At 45.4% G+C, this 17,293-nt stretch overlaps 1 protein-coding gene across 1 annotated transcript; it reads left to right on the forward strand.

Annotated features, from left to right (window-relative positions):
• On the forward strand, nucleotides 1–6,240 carry NDUFB8 (NADH:ubiquinone oxidoreductase subunit B8). The gene is made up of 5 exons (XM_060275077.1): nucleotides 1–147; nucleotides 2,294–2,420; nucleotides 3,987–4,086; nucleotides 5,199–5,354; nucleotides 6,079–6,240. Exons 1-5 carry the CDS (start codon nucleotides 54–56, stop codon nucleotides 6,166–6,168), a joined length of 567 nt encoding a protein of 188 aa, XP_060131060.1. The 5' UTR covers nucleotides 1–53; the 3' UTR covers nucleotides 6,169–6,240.
• Nucleotides 6,241–17,293: the final 11,053 nt, after the last annotated feature.

Here is a 17,293-nt window from a genome sequence, read left to right on the forward strand (position 1 = left end):
GCCCCTTTCCGCCGTCAAAGGCAAGAGTTCCCTTTGGAGCTTGAAGGTCCGCCATGGCGTTCGGCGGCGCCGCTGTCCGGTTGCGGCCTCTTCAGCTGCTGCGGCCGCTGACGTGGAAGGCGGCGGCTCCGAGCGGCGCCCGTGCCGGTCCGTGAGTTGCTGCTGCCGCCGCCGCCGCCGCCGCTTCCCATGGGGTGGGGCAGAGGGGGGAGGGACGGAAGAGGTCACCTTCCCCTCAGGCGGGCGGGTTGGGGGGTCAGCATCCCTTCAGGTGGGGGGGGGGGTTGCTTCTCCACAGGTCACCTCAGGTGGGGAGTCACATTCCCCTCAGGTGGAGGTCACCATGCTCTAAGGTGGTGGTGGGTTCAACATCCCCTCACTTCTTCACAGGTGGGGACCACCTCAAGTTGGGGGGGTCACTTCCCTCAGGTATGGGGTTCCCCTTCCTCTTCACCTGGGGGTCCATTGAGCAGGGAGGAAGTTGAGGCTGCTGTGGCCACAAAACAGCTGTTTTCTGCATTTGTAAGAACTTGGTTGCTTAGTGAGGTAGCACCTACCACTTGGGAACTCCCTGCCTATTGATACCAAGCAGACAGCTTCACTGCACTCTTTTGGCACCTTCTTAAGACATTCCTGTTTGGGGGAAGCCTATGTAGGTGCGTAGAGGGTTGAGGTGGTTTCTAACCTGTTCCAGTGTTTTAATTTGTCGTACATTTTAAAGGTTCTCGGTTTTAGCGTCTTACTTTCCTGTATACTGCTTTGAGGGTTTTTGTTTTACCATCAAGTGCTGTATGAAATATAAGAAATGGTAAGAGCAGCCTGCTGGATCAGGCCATTGGTCCTTCTAGTCCAGCATCCTGTTCTCACAGGGACTGGCCTGTGGGATCTGAGCAGCAGAGCAAAATCTCACACTCATGGTTTCCAGCAACTGGAATTTGGAAACATTCACTGCCTCCATGTGCTGAGGGCAGAGCAAAGCCATTAATAGCCCTCTCCTCCTCCATTAATTTGTCTAATCCATCCTGGTTGATGTCCACCTCACAGATTGACTATATGGTGCATGACGAAGAGCTTCCTTTTACCTGTCACTGCATAGCTCAGTTGATATGGGACAGCTGCATGGTGCTGATAACACCAAGATTGCAGGTTCGATCCCCATATGGGACAATGCATATTCCTGCATTGCAGGGGTTGAACTACTAGATGATCCTCAGGATCCCTTCCAACTCTACGATTCTATGAATCTTTCAACAGTGGCTGCAGCCCTTTTGCATGCTTGCTTTGGGAGAAAGCTCCATGAATACACAGTGCCTTTACCACTGAGTAAACAAGAGTGGGATTGGGCTGTGGATTGGTTTTTCGTTTTCCCCTAGTTTTCTTTTTGTGCTGTGAATTTAGTGGGGCTTCATTCCTGAATGCATGCAACCAGAGGGGCCGGGTCCCAGATTATAATTCCCCGTTCAGTGACACCGAGGATGATGGTGGCTTTAAAAAGAGAAAGACAGGAAACCAAAGCCAGCTCCTGCCACCACAGGTGGCAGTCTTCTATCTGGGCTATTCACGCCTTCTCAATTTCCTCTGTTGGTTCTGTCATCTTCATCACCACCATCACTTTTAATTTGCATACCGCCTTTCTGTATTGCTATACGCAAGGCAGTTTACAAGCTGAAGAGGCAACAAAATATGCAAGAGAGGTCACACACCTTACAACGATCCAATACAAATAAGTCATAATTTAAAAATGACTTAAAATAAACATGTAAAATAAAGAATATTCCGTAATCCATCAGCCTATAATACACAATAAAATTAAACTCTCAAACTATCGGCAAATAATGATTAAAGAGAAATTTACTCTCAACAGTTACAATAAACCATTACTAAATTATAATCATTTTCATTTTTTTAAATAAAAAATTATTCATTTTATAATATGAAATATAACAAACACAAAATACATACATACACAGAATAACAATAACCCACAACCCCTAAAAAAGAAGTAAAAGAAGCAATACAAATAAAAAAGAAAACAATAAAGGCAGACAACCTTAAGACAAGACTTACATTTTCAGTGGCAACCCCACTAGTTTTGCTGTGAGGTGGGTGTGCTGCCGAACACAGCAGTGCACTTACTTCCTTAACTGAATTCAAAGCTTCCTTTAATGCAGGCCTAAATGAATTCAGCTTTCTGTTCTACAGCACTGTACTGTTCCTGCTCTGAATAATCTGTTCTTTGTAAGCTGCCATTTCCCCCTGTAGCCTTGGGCTTAACTTGCATTTCTTCCTCCAGCTTCGGACACGCCAAAAGTCTTGCTGCCTGGGCCTTACCCCAAAACTCCAGAGGAACGGGCAGCTGCGGCAAAAAAGTACAACATGAGACTGGAGGACTATGAACCTTATCCAGATGATGGCATGGGGTGAGGTATACTTGACTCAAAGATTGGGTGATGTGGGGAGCTGGGATTGTGAAAAGCATATGCCTCTCTTGTTGTTGTTTGCAGACACTTGGGTAAAATAAACATAATGCTTCTTGACTCTTCTCTGCCTACCCCCCCCCCAGCTATATAGATGGTTTTCATGAAGTTCAGTCAGTGGGGATCTAACCACACCATCTTGGGAACTTCTTGGACTTTGCAAGGCCAACCACAAAGGAAGGGACAATTTTAAGCACATATTCGGGTCAATATTATCTTGACCCACATTGAGATATTTGTTCATCTTCATACCAACTCATTGACTTGGGTTATTGGTCCGGTTTTTACCAGGGAGTAATGAAAGCTAGGGAAATGAACCTGCATTAGCAGCAGGATTCAGGACAGTGCCTTGGGGTTTTAAAATGGGGGAAATTCCTACCCTATCCAAACCCACTTAGGAATGTGAGTAGTAGCCAAAATATTGTTCTGTAAACTACTCCTTTAGAAGTACAGTCTACACTGTGAGGAATCCATAACTGATAGGGGAGCTTAGATTTGAAGTGAAGGCAGGAATCCAAATGCAACAGGGGTCCTCAACCAGTTTGGGCCAATGGATATATTGGGTAATTTTGAGCAAAACCTGGGGTGCCAGTTGCAGAATGGATGCTCTGGGGGTGCGGGTGACAGAACACCAAATGTTTGCCATATCTAGAAAGAGACAGGAACGTGAATTGACGTGCGCATGGCCCCTTCCACCAACAGAAAAAAGGTACCTACGTCAGCCACTTCTGCATTCACTCACAGAGAGCAGTTCTTTGCACGCCTTCTGTGTTCAGAACGGAAGGGAGGGTTGATGTCCAATCATGGCATCCAATGAAATGTGGGCATGTTTAAGGGGACCTGTTTAGTGTAAGAGATGCTGAGCCAATAAGAACAAGCACTGAGCAGGAAGAGCAAATATGCATTGCTGGTTTGGACCTTTTAAACAGACTCCATAAAATACCCAGGGGATCAGGTTGGTGACTGCTGAAATGCAACAACGTTAAGTCTAAAGTTTTGAAATGTAAGCAAACAATTCCATGTTAATGTAGTCCTTCTGTAGTTTGAAGCTGTTCAAGACTCATAATTGGAGAAACATTGGCCTAATTCATGGAGGATCCTCTCCCTTAGCTCACATTTGTAATAAGATTAAAGTGGCACTAGCTGCCACTGTGACATAAACTTCAGTCTACCTCACTCTCCCCTCCTTCAGATTGGAATTTGGATCTTTTCTAACCCTGTGATATATATATATATTTAAATACACAACTCCGAATGGGTTTTGTTTCCATGACTTGCTGGTAATATCACACTATAACCTGCGGAACCTGCAAAATTGGAAAACTGGGAAATGGTAAAATTGCTTTTTACAGGATGGAATGGCTGGGTATTTTTTAATGCATAAACTCAGATCTTTATAGGATGCTTTACCTGCTTTCTCTTCTGCTCTTGTATTATTGTTTTTGTAAGCATTTTTCTGTTTGTCTAGTGCAATGGATTTATGGTGACTTCCTTATATATATTTCATAGTTACGGTGACTATCCCAAGCTTCCTGACCGATCCCAACATGAGAGAGATCCTTATTATGAGTGGGACCAGCCTGAGTTAAGGCGTAACTACGGCGAGACAGTAAGGATGATAGTTTTTTGTGTTCCATTTCTGTGATTTCAGTTTGCAGTCCATATTTGTCTGGGTTAGGGAGAGTATCACCGAGTTGAGACTTTTTACTGAATCACATTCTGATGCTTCCAAGCTCAAAAGATCTTCCTGTTCTTGAATTTACTTACTGTACACACATTGACATTTTAGAATCCAAGTTTGAGTATAAAAATGATAATTGTATGTGTTTTAAGAATAGATCCTGACCTTGCAGATGTTTTGCTTTCTGATTGTGGTGTATGAAGTCACACAGTGTCATCAATACTTGTGGTGCTTTGCAACGTAACACAAACTAAGCAGGTCCTTTTCTTAAGAACTTAGTCTTAAGGGAGGGGTCAGAAAGGTGTGGGTAGTAAGGGCTAGGCAGGAGCAACTGAAGTTATAGGCACATAGGATGTGTTTTCACCTGGAAACACAGATTTAACAAGGGAGGGCAAATATTAGAGAGAGATCTTTATCAGTGGCTTGAAGACTAATAAGAGAAGGTGCATGCATTCCGGGGGGATGATGTCACCTAGACATCATCCAGACTTCCTGCATTGCAAGGGGTTGGGCTAGATGATCCTTGGGTCCCTTCCAGCTCTGATTCTATGACGTAAACAGCATCAAGGATGAATGGATGGCTCTGTTTCAGGGACCAGGAGGTCTCTAAGCAGATTAGGGCAACAGAGTTGGAGGAGTGAAGATCACGGGCGAGAGTATATTAAGATACAAGATAGGAAAAGTCATCATGGGATGATGTCTCATCACAGCAGAGTCCCTTATTTGCAGAAAAATTCTGTGGTGTGGGAAGCAAAACAAGTATGGAAGGGGAGCATGCAAGGAAACTGGGTGCCCCCCCTTCCTGGTTTTTTACTGGGTCTTCACAACTAACTTTGTTTGCTTGTCACATCAGTTGAAGGGGAAGATTTATTCCTGCGATGTGAAATATTTCACATCTAAGCTTCCCCATAGACAACCACTGTTTCATAGTATTAGCAGTAAACATGTGTGAAGCCCTCTCTTATCTCCATAATAACCCCAAGATAACTCACAGGTGGTGTTGGCCATATATAACCATGCCTCCCCTTTGTCTTGACCAGTTGCATTGGGATTTTGATATGTTCATCCGGACCCGGGTCGACACATCTCCCACTCTCGTGCCCCGGAACACAATGCTTAAATACCTCTTCGGCTTCATTGGCTTCATGGGCTTCATGTTGTTTCTTGGCGAGATATATCCGTCCTACCAGCCTGTGGTGAGTTACAAGTCAGCCTTTAAGAGAGGGTCTTGAATATCTGGCTGTGAGAGCCCTCTAAAGCTCATACCTAGACTCCAGTGCCCCATACCATCCAGGGAGGAAACCACTTTCTGTCTTTTGTTAAAACATTTGGGGAAGCTCAGGCTAGGGAGTCATCTGCGCTCCTCAGGACTCTCCCTGGGCCATGCCCCCCTCTCCAAACCACACTTTCTGTTGCCCAGCTGGAATGTGTCATTAAACTGTGATCGTGCCTCTGGCTTGCCTGCATGGAAGAGGGGTGGGGTGTAACCCTTGAGTTTCATTATTATTATTTATTAAATTTGTATATTGCCCTATACCCACAGGTGTATTCCAGCGTGTGGCTGGAATGTAATCTGGTGTAGCAGAGTTGCAGCCCTGGATGGATCCCCATAAAGAAATGGCTGCCCTGGGGTGGGGGGTGGGGAACCCTATCCTTGAACCCTGATGGGATGGGGTTCTTACTGCTCACAATAGATCATTCAGCAGGTGATAATCATCTGTCTTAAGTGAGAAGTGCCACATGCAGATGGCCTTGTGAGCAAATGAAAAGTGGGGGGGGGGCATGGTCAGATTCAGCATGTTGGTTGGCAGGTATTTTGTTACTTTGAAAGGGCTCACTTGGGCCTCTTCGTGTGAGGTTCTGTACTCTATAAACATGTAGTGTGATGAGTTAATTCTCGCTGTCTCCTGTTCTCCACAGGGCCCAAAGCAATATCCATACGGCGACCTGCATGTGGAACGAGGGGGGGATCCCAGCGAAACACCTGTGGTGAAACATTATGAGATATAAGAATGGCCAGAACTGCAACTCCTCTTTTATCCTTCTGATCAGGATTATCTATAAAACAAACTATACACCACACTTCTCAAGATCCTGGTGTGGATTTTTTTTGGGGGGGGCGGGCGGGATTTGTATGAGTATGTTGTACAGTGAGCCATGTGGACTTAGCATGCGTCACTCTAAAACCTAAAGAGAGTTCTTTTATGTGTAACCTTGTTTCCTGCAGAACCTTTTGCGTCATGTGAGAATCGGCACATGAAGTATGATCAATACAGCATGACTCAGGAATGTTGTAAAGTAAAAACAAATGAGCGCCAATGTTCTGACAAACATCCAGGTTATTCAGTAAGTACAACTGGACCAGCTTATTTTGAATGAGAGGCAAACAGCAAAAGAAAACAAGCCAACCTCAGCTACTCTGTGGTTGGCTTGTCAGGATAAGGCCTGGGTTCAGGTGCCCATTCCAACATAAAATTAACTCTGCCAGTCACAGCATGAGCTATGTGTCTGGGCTTCTGTGAAAGATGAGGAGGAGGACAGTTATATATGCAGCTTTGAGCAGCGTGATATAAATGTGATAATAGATTAAAATAATCTGTCTTTAAAAATCCATTGATCCACAGTAAAGAAACATTTCTCATTATTATTGTTTATTAAATTTGTATATTGCCCTGTAACCTCAGGTCTCAGGGCGGTTCACAAGATAAAATCAGAATATAAAACCACTAAATACCTAATAAAAAACAACCCAATAACCTCCCCTCCACCAACACTTGTACAGCACCAGCAAACAGTACCAAACTGCAATGACAGAAAATCGAAAAAGGTGGCTTCAAAAAGAAAACATTTCCTTGCCCTCCATCAAAACCTAGCTATCAACTCGCAAGGAATCGTCACAGAAATCTATAGATCACAAGTTACTACCAAAAAAATATCCCCTCAGGCCTGAAACAAGCAGAACCAAATGAGAACTCTCATCATGGAGGCCATACAATGCAATACAATTGGGTGAAGGGAAATGCTAATTTTGTTTCTCTGGGTTACTTGACACCAAGCCAAAGAAAATGATCCTTCACATAGTGATATGTGTTCAGTCCGAGTGCATTTTAAATATCACTTTATAAAGATGTCTCGCCCCAGCGGCATGAGCAGGTCAGTTCAACGACAAAGCTTGCTGTAATAACGAAACAGCATTCCACCAACATTGCTGCAGTGCTGCTGAACAACAGACTGGTGATGTAGTCCTATGCTTGATGCGAATGAGCACTTGGACTAAGTTTATCCCACGGCATATGGAGGGGTGATGGGAGCAGCCATGTGAGGGTCAGAGAGAATGCTCCCACTTCCCCCCACATAATTAAAAGGGGGAAGCGGGTGGACAATACAGGACCTTGCCAGAAAAGGCAGCGACTGCTAAGACTGCAGAGGATCAGGCCGCTCAGATACAGATAGCACTGGGATCTTCCTGAGAGTAAGCACCAGCGGATACAATGGGACATGCAAAGCATTTGTAGGCTGAGATGCACCGGGAGAGGTGCAGAGGGAATCCGGGTGCAAGAAAGTTACAGAACGAGCAGAGTGGGAAGGTAGATGGGTCCAACTCTCTCCTTTGCTTCCTCCCCAGCCAAATCAAGCAGTCGGTTACGAAGCCGTGTGGTCCATTGGCTTGCATGCAGACTGGTTGCACTTTTAAAAGTTCACAAACACAAAACCCGGTGTTCTGGTGCTAATTTGTTTTTCAACCCGGGATAACCGCATGGGAGCACCCCGCAACATTTAGCGGCTGGCCCTGCTTGCCTCGTGCTCTGTTTCTGCTCTTCAGAGACGAGAGCTGCCTCTTACGTAGCCAAGGCAGCAACAGTCGGACATAAGAGGGAGGTAACCAGGGTAACCCCGATGTTTCCAGGAGTGCAAAAAATGGGGTGGGGGGTGGGAAGGGAAACTGTAAGAAGCACCCAGAACAGCCCAATGAATATGCTTATGGGGCGGGGGGTATGAAAGCCAGTTGGTGGGAATGGAATAGAGTGGCTTGGGAAGAACAATAAATGAAGAGACGCATAAATATAAGCACAGGCAACTTATTCGTCACCACCCAGCAGGGCAGTAGGAGAAAATACTCCAGTTCCTGCATTGCTAATAGCAATCTGAGGACAGCTGTCTGGGATATTGGGAGTGTGTGCTTTTCACATACACACACTCAAGCCACCCCCTCCTGTCAGGTGTCGCTCCCTGAAAATAGGCTCTATTCTGCCAAGGGGTAGGGCAGCTTCCGTCAAACACTGCCCTTGTGCACTGGCTAAGCCACCATGAGCTGCGCTACTGTTAGGAAAAGAAGCAGCCGCAAAACCCTGATGCCCCAACTTTCTCCAGCTCAGTAGTGTTGGAAACTGGAGAAACAACACAGCTACACATTTTCCCGGTCTTGGTGGTACTGCCTGTTCCTGGGAAAGAAAATGGGGTGTGAAACGCAACCACAAAGCTATTTAGGACCAGCAAAGCAGTACTCTTGCTGCTGAGAACTTAAAACCGAGGGCTGCTGTGATGTGAGTGAAACGACGATTGCAATATCTCAATTTAGGTGAGCACCGCAACCACTGCAATAGTTTTAGCCTGCTCCCAGACCCTCCCTATTTTCCAGGGACAGTCCTGGATTTACAGAAGCCATCCCAGTTTCTGATTTGATCCCGGAATATCCTGCTTTTCCTTAGGGTGTTCCTATTTTCATCAGGGAAATGTTGGAGGGCATGAAGTTATGCGACCCCACTGAGCCAAGGCGATAAGTAGCTAAACAATCTTTAGAAGACATCTGAAGGTAGCCCTGTATAGGGAAGCTTTAAAACGTTTGTTGTTGTTTAGTCGTTTAGTCGTGTCCGACTCTTCGTGACCCCATGGACCATAGCACGCCAGGCACTCCTGTCTTCCACTGCCTCCCGCAGTTTGGTCAAACTCATGTTCGTAGCTTCGAGAACACTGTCCAACCATCTCGTCCTCTGTCGTCCCCTTCTAGTGCCCTCAATCTTTCCCAACGTTAGGGTCTTTTCCAGGGAGTCTTCTCTTCTCATGAGGTGGCCAAAGTATTAGAGCCTCAGCTTCACGATCTGTCCTAAAATGTTTAAGGGTTTATTATGTTTTTATAGATGTCGGAAGCTGCCCAGAGTGGCTGCAACAACCCAGTCGCAGATGGGTGGGGGAGAATAATAATTAGAAGAAGAATGGAATAGAATGTCTCTATTCTCATGGGAGAAATGTTGGAGGGCAGCATAGAATCGTAAGGCTGGAAGGGACCGCGGGGGTCATCGAGTCCAACCCCCTACAGCGCAGGAATCTTTCACCCAACCGTGGGGTTCAAACCCACAACCCTGAGATTAAGAGTCTCATGCTCTGCCCAACTGAGCTATCACCGCTGATGACAAGAGAAGTTGCCAACTAACTCAAGGGTTTGACTATGCGCCAGCTACTTTGGGTAGTCCCAGCATGCCTTGCTTGCAAAGCCCTCTATCCTAAGAGCACTCAGCCTTGCTCCTATATCCGAGTGGTGGCAACTTTGAGCATGCCCTGTTTGCTAAGGTGTGCCATTCCCATGCAGCCAAACACACACACACACACACACCCCTAGCATGTCACTTCCCCTCTAGAGGGCAAAATGCCTCAAGGAGAACATGGCTCCCGAAGCCTCGATTGCTGTGGGTACATTTGATGGAGGCAGAGGGGGCTCGATTGTTTAGCGGGATGGGGTTTGTAAAGGCACTTGCTTTGAGTATAATACTTGCACTAACTTCTATTGAGGGAACAGTGTGAGTCCCGGCAAAGTCCTTTCTCCGAGTGTCTTTGAAGCCAAGAACCCATTGAAAGGAAGAAAGCCCTGAAGAGGGGATTAGTTTGTTCAGCAGCTGTGAATTTCAGTGGGAGGTTGATGAACTCCAAAGTCTTTGTTTAATTTCTTCCCGCTTGTAAATGGCCCTGCTGGAGGGAAGAGACCCACAGGACTAAAACAAGGAAGAATCCGAGCAGCGGGGCGCTGTGTACCCGCCACAAGGACTTTTCCCAAACACTTTCGGGGAAAGGTGTTGTTGAAGAGAGCCAGTGGGGATTAGCATGTGAAATGGACTTTCCATTGACTCCGCCGTGGGGAGGGAGAAAGGCAGTTGGGTGTCTCGGTTATTGGACTTTTGTTCCCGCGCGTCACCCTCCTCTTGAGGCCCGCTAAAGAGGTTTTGATTGGGAGGCAGCTGGGTCTGTGTTGTCTCGCTCGAGACGCGGCCACCTGGGAAGCCCAATGTAAATATTTCTCCTCTCAGGAATGCACCTTCATTAAGGAGAAATGAATATGTGGAAGCATCCAATATGCGAGGACAATGGCCCGCTGCCTCGGCCGCTGGGAAGCCTCTTGCTCCGTCCGACCCCGGGCTGGCCCTGCACCGCTGTGAGGGGTCAACGCGCTCTGCAGCTGTGTTGCGCCAGCATATGTGGCAGAGAAAGGAGCCTTCGGCCGAGTTCCCAGAGCCCCGTCTGCTTGGGCAACCCGCCTGGAGGGAACCGTCCTGCGCCTCGCCAACAGGTGTCACTCTGCTGAATGGCACGGCTTGGAAGGCCGCAGCCCCCAAGCGCCAATTGTGTGGGGAAGAATGCCGGCCGTGAAAGACGGGGCCCCCGTGGACCGGGCCGAGCTGGGCCTTTCTGCTTCCCAACGCGGGTGGAAGGGCAGCGTCGGAGAGCTGCTCTCCCAGGTCTCCCCCCACTCTCCTCGCGCCACTCCCTCCCCGCTTTTGCCCGTCGACTAATTGGCACCGAGACAAGGAAAGGGGAAGAAAATGAGCTTTGCAAGAAGGGGAGGGTGGTGCAGAAAAGTGATCTTTATTTCTCTGGCTCCGCACTCAACGTGCAGCCCCACTGAGCTTCTCAGGCGTGCTCTTTCTGAGGGGCAAAACAGAATGGAGAAGGCCTTGCTTGGAGAGGAAGCACGCAAGTCTACAAAAAAAAAAAAAAAAACAGGCCCAGCTTTGCAATGCTACAGTGCTTCCTCAGATAATTTGGGAACATTCTCCACAAAAATGACAGGGCCTGTGCACTTCAAGTTCCCCTGTTCCCGCCCTGGAATTGCTGCTTTACTCCCGCTGCAGGAAAAATTACAGGGGCAAGGGGTGATTCATGGCTTATCTGGGTCTCTCGACTCTTCCGGGCTGAACTCTTCAGTGGCCACAAGCCACTCGCAAACCTGGTTTGGTGGTGTTGTTTTTAGCAGAACTCGTAATGCTAATTGTGCAGGACATCGCTCTTAAAATATGGCAGGACGGGCTCACCCGCAGGAGTAGTTCTCGCCAGTTTGCAATTTCCCAGCAGTTCTTTTCTGCTGACCTGCGCTTAGCAGATGGATATCTCAGTCTGCAGCAAACACTTAAAATAAAATAAAATAAAATAACTTTGTTTAAAAAGGGGCCTCCTTTGTGGCCAAATGCTAAAGCTGGTTTGCATGGTTTTTTGCACTCTGGTTTGCCTGGGGTTTGCATGCCCTTTGTTTCTGCAATGAAAATAGGAGCATGAAAAAAGGGACCGAACTACATAAATGGTATACAAACTTATTTAGGTACAGCAGCTAGAATGTTGCTTGCCCCAAAGTGGAAAGAGGAGGCAACACGTTGACCAGTTCTTGGGCAAAAAGTAACTGTTTTAATATGTAGTTAACAATAAATTAGACAGTGATCCAGGGTAATCATCTGTTTCGGTTAATGCTTCTTCAGTTTTATAACTAGTACTTGCGTGTACTCTGCGGAACAGGGGTCATACTCATATGTAACCCCTGAAGAAGCATTAACCGAAACAGATGATTACCCTGGATCACTGTCTAATTTATGGTTAATATTAAAACAGTTACTTTTTGCCCAAGAACTGGTCAATGTGTTGCCTCCTTTTCTCAGCATTATAACTTTAATTTGCAACACAGGGGTTGTTTTATCACCAAAGTGGAAAGAAGCAGAAGTCCTACTAAAGAGAAGAATGGATACAAAAACTTATGGAATATGCAGAAATGGCGAAACTTACCAGAAGAGTAAGAAATCAACATAACAAACTTTTTATTAAAAAAAGTAGAAACGGTTTATTGAATATTTGAAGATAAATTGTAAACAGATTAAAATATTGGCAGGATTAATGTAATAACCTTCAGTTTTATAAGAGTATATATTTACAGTAGATAAATAAATGAGCAAGTTAAATGAACTACTTGGATATGCAGAAGAGCTGAAAAAATAAATTTAAGGAACCGCAGAAAGAGGGGGGAGGAAGTCAAATTTTGAAATGTTTAATTGATTGCAAAACTAATGAAATGTATAAAATTGAAAAATATAAATAAAAACTAAAAAAAGAAAAGACAATAGGAGCATCCTCTGCTACGTCAGGAAGCTTCTCCTGCATTGGATCTTGCTGCACACCTATTCGCATCTACATTGATCACCATGTGCCAATTGCAACCTCTCCTCCTATCCTAGCCCCAGAGCCAAAATTAAGGCATCTGGCACTTGACTTCAAAGGAGCCTGCCTTGTAGAATTTTAAGCATAACCTTGCTAGCGTGTGAAATGAGCGCAATTTGGCGTTTCGTTGAAGCAATAAGATCTATTATTTGATAATTGATGTAAACCTCCGAAATGTATTTTGTATAGTTAGGTTTTCACCTCTATCTTCAGTACATTTTATTATTATTTTTATCGCTACGGCCAGTGGCTGATGCAAATAAAGATTCTTCTTCTACTAGGGTACTTATGAAAGACTTGTGCTAGCCAATTGCCACCGCCAGAGGGAGCATAAGAGATTTCCTGTGAAACCCTTCCCTTTCTAAGGATGATTCCAGATATTGGCTTAATCGTACAAAGGCTGCTGCAGAAACTTGTGAGATTTTCTGCAGAAAGGATAAAATCAGATTACATTACCTGGCTTGTTTATCCCACAACCAAATGAGGATTTATACCTGCTTGTCTTCCCATTAATGTTGTGGCATCCATATCACATCCTCTCCTTCCCAGTGTCATTCCTGGAGGTTTCCTCTCTTTTAAGGCAGGGGTTTCCCCTCCAATCCTGGCCATCTTAGACTTTCCAAGGATTGCAAAACACCCCTATAGTAATGGGGAGTCAGGCCAGTGCAAATCCACATTTTGCCCTGCCTCGGCAACCCCACATTTTGATACCCACAACATCAGATCTAGGGAAGTAATAGTACCACTGTATTCTGCTCTGGTCAGACCTCACCTGGAGTACTGTGGGCACCACAGTTCAAGAAGGATACTGACAAGCTGGAACGTGTCCAGAAGAGGGCAACCAAAATGGTCAAAGGCCTGGAAACGATGCCTTATGAGGAACGGCTTAGGGAGCTGGGTATGTTTAGCCTTGAGAAGAGAAGGTTAAGGGATGATATGATAGCCATGTTCAAATACAGTGGTACCTCAGTTTATGAACACAATTGGTTCCGGAAGTCTGTTCATAAACTGAAGCGTTCATAAACTGAAGCGAACTTTCCCATTGAAAGTAATGGAAAGTGAATTAATCCATTCCAGATGGTCCGCGGAGTAAGCGTTCATAAACTGAAGCAAACTTTCCCATTGAAAGTAATGGAAAGTGGATTAATCCGTTCCAGACGGGTCCGCGGAGTACTTAAACTGAAGCGTTCATAAACTGAAGCATGGGTGTAATTGGTTCCGGAAGTCTGTTCATAAACTGAAGCGTTCATAAACTGAAGCAAACTTTCCCATTGAAAGTAATGGAAAATGAATTAATCCGTTCCAGATGGGTCCGCGGCGTTCATAAACCGAAAATTCATAAACCGAGGTGTTCATAAACCGAGGTTCCACTGTATATGAAAGGATGCCATATGGAGGAGGGAGAAAGATTGTTTTCTGCTACTCCAGAGAAGCGGACACGGAGCAATGGATTCAAACTTCAAGAAAGAAGATTCCACCTAAACATTAGGAAGAACTTCCTGACAGTAAGAGATGTTCGGCAGTGGAATTTGCTACCAAGGAGTGTGGTGGAGTCTCCTTCTTTGGAGGTCTTTAAGCAGAGGCTTGACAGCCATATGTCAAGAATGCATTGATGGTGTTTCCTGCTTGGCAGGGGGTTGGACTGGATGGCCCTTGTGGTCTCTTCCAACTCTATGATTCTATGTGGATGCTGCGAAAAACTCGCATGTGTAAGGGAGGACCAAGACTGCAATGAGCACCCACCTGACTTAACATATAGAAGAAGAGAAGAAAAAGAACTCTAAGACTACAGAGTCTTCCACTGCATCTCTCAGTGTTTCTTCCCCAATTTATTACAGACAAAGATCTGATTCCTGGGAGTCCCATGGCACTAACAACAGTAAGAGCTCATTTGGGGGGGGACGACGACGACAAAGAGCTCCTTTTCCATCCCTTCCTCTTTCTCTTGTAATCATGAAATCCCAAGCAGGAAGCAGGCAGGTTGGAATTTTATTTCAAAAGGATGACTTCCAAAAGCCAAAAAGATAATTGAGAACATTGTCGAGCAAAGAGCAAGTCCAGGCTGTCACTATTTTGCAGGTGGGGATTCTAGCTTGTAGCGGCTAGGCCAGGTTGCACGATTATCGTGGATTTGGCACTCAACAAATCCTCTTATTTGGGGGATTTTTGCAGTCAGGAAAGTGTTGGGTAAAGTGGTTCGCTGGGAAGTGTGAAATAACAATTGTGATGTCGTGTAACACCCACCAGAAACAAATAAGAATGAATGCTTAATAAACCTACGACATTGTGCAGCGGGCTGAAAAAATATAAATAAAAAAATACCACACGGACATCTCAGGGTTTAGCAAGCACTTAGCTTTCAATTTATTTATTATAACCTAGGCAGAGGTCTATTGACCAGTAATAGGTAGCTAGACTGGCTTTAATACTGGAAATTAACAGCAAAAGCTGAAACAACATCGATAAATTAATGCCTTGGGGATTAATCTCAGCATGTCACATCCCAAAGTCCCATGAAAAAAGTTGTGTTGTGTAACCCATGCACAGCAAGGAGGGGGGAAAACAAGCAAACCAGTTTTCTATCCAGAGTTATAAAGCTTTCACTAGGCCTAAAGGAGATACGCAATCTAGACGGATAAACAGTTATGCATACGTATATCACAGTTAACTGTGCAATAAATAAAACTTCAAAAGTGCTTAACTCTCCTATTTACAACATAATTAAATACCTTACTGGTGTTATCCATACCATCTACTAAAGGGAAGGGTTTCATGATGAATAATAAGAAAGAGGGTTTTAATAATTTCATCCTGTGATTGGTTTTTTTTTTTCAACCTAAGAAGCAGTCTCCCTGTGGCAGCAGCAGTTAGCTCTCAGATCAGGCCCGTGTTTGCTCTCCTTTAATGCTTGGCAGTACAGACTTGTGGAGAACAACTCTCCTGCGATCAGTTCCTGGGAAGAAGCAGAGAGGGTTTGCTCCGCAGCGTCGCTCGGAGAGATAAAGGGAGGAGAGAGTTGGCGAGGATCTTAACAGGGACAAAGAGAATGGGTACTCCAGAGATGGAGTGCCAAAAAACATGAGAGGAGTCATGGGATCTCAAAACCAGGACGTTTGAGACAGCAGCTGATTAAGAAGGTCAAATGGCACCCTGAAATTTTCCACCCAGAGCCTCTAAAACGCTTATTCACACTGCACTGCACTGTTGAGGGCTGCAGAGATTATTAAAGAGGCAGAGGATTCTCCCCGTGGCACAGAAGGTACGCCAGCCCAGAAGTGCTCGGAGAAAAATCCTTCTAATTCTCCGGATAATAAAACTCCAAATATGAAGGAAGAATTGAAAATAACGCTCCCCTGTATTGAGATTTAGTTTATATTTCTGGATCAAAATTTCCTTCTTGCAATATTACATGTTTTCCATGGTGAAGATGTGCAATGATTTCCATCGTTCATTTTTTTGCCGAGGGCTTTCCAGAGGAGCAAATGTTGTTGTTGTTTTTAAAGTCAGAGCTACACTTTTGCTACCTTCAATCTAGCACCAGTCGTAGTATAAACACTGATAACTGGGAAACACTGCCCTGTGAGTGCTCCAATCGGGGAACAGCCTTTACCAAAGGTGTCATGGACTTCGAAGACGCTCAAACTCTGGACAATAGGGAGAAATGTGCTTAGAGGAAGGCACGCTTGGCAAACCTTCACCATGGTCAATTACCACCTGGAAACCTATGTGCCCACTGTGGAAGGACTTGTGGATCCAGAACTGGCCTCCACAGTCACTTACAGACTGACTGTTAAAACCGTGTTCATGGAAGACAAATCCTACTCGGCTACGAGTGATCGCCGAAGAAGAAGTTGTGAAATATCTTATCCCCACATTGTAATGGATAGGTGTGGGGGAAGTCTTGGAGGAAGGGAGCTCTCAACTTTTCTTTGTAAATGGGCATGGGCGAGTCTAGTTGGGGAAATGGCCAGCCCAGACAATTTGGCACCTAAAGAGAACCACAGAATGATGCCCCCACCAGGGAAGAAAGTGGGAATGAAGATCTACATGAGGAACCAAGGGGGCGATCTACACTGGGCTCTGCTTTCCCTGTGGATCCTGCCGCCCGAGGTCGTCTCCCCATCTTGTCCTATGGGTGGGCCGGCCCTGGATGAGGAGCCTGCAGACAGCAAGCAAAGGAATTATAAGAATAGCCTTTCCCAAGCTAGTGCTCTCCAGATGTTTGGGAGTACAACTCCCAACGTTCATGACCATGGGCTATGCTGACAGGATATGATGGGAGTTGTAGTGCAGAATATATGGAAGGCACTAGTTTGGGGAAAGTTGGATGCTAATGGAATAGCATTACTACTTTTCAGATTTTTTTTTTAAGCACTAGACGAACAATGCAGCATGCACAGGGAGCCTGTGTGCATAGGATCTAAGAGCATAAAAGTTCACAAAATGCCCTGTTCTCTTTGTCTGTTTCGGTGTCCTTTGTCATAAATGAAGCCACTATCCAAATTTGGCTCCCACTACAGTTGCAAAAGGCTACAATGCACTACTGGTAAAAGAACGGCATTTTCCAAGTACAAAAGCCTCGATCACTCGAGCGCCGTGAAAAATGTGATATCCTCACCCCAGAAGAACTATACTGAGAAGAAGACTGAGCAATGAATGTAAAATT

The sequence above is a fragment of the Zootoca vivipara genome, chromosome 5 (genome assembly GCF_963506605.1).
Source record: "Zootoca vivipara chromosome 5, rZooViv1.1, whole genome shotgun sequence".
Lineage (NCBI taxonomy): Eukaryota > Metazoa > Chordata > Lepidosauria > Squamata > Lacertidae > Zootoca > Zootoca vivipara.

Bases quoted from the DNA above. Each gene is read 5' to 3' on its own strand.
- NDUFB8 (XM_060275077.1), top strand. From the start codon at position 54: ATGGCGTTCGGCGGCGCCGCTGTCCGGTTGCGGCCTCTTCAGCTGCTG. The intron at 2,421-3,986 runs GTGAGGTATACT...TATATTTCATAG, and splicing joins TATCCAGATGATGGCATGGG to TTACGGTGACTATCCCAAGC. The intron at 4,087-5,198 runs GTAAGGATGATA...TGTCTTGACCAG, and splicing joins GGCGTAACTACGGCGAGACA to TTGCATTGGGATTTTGATAT.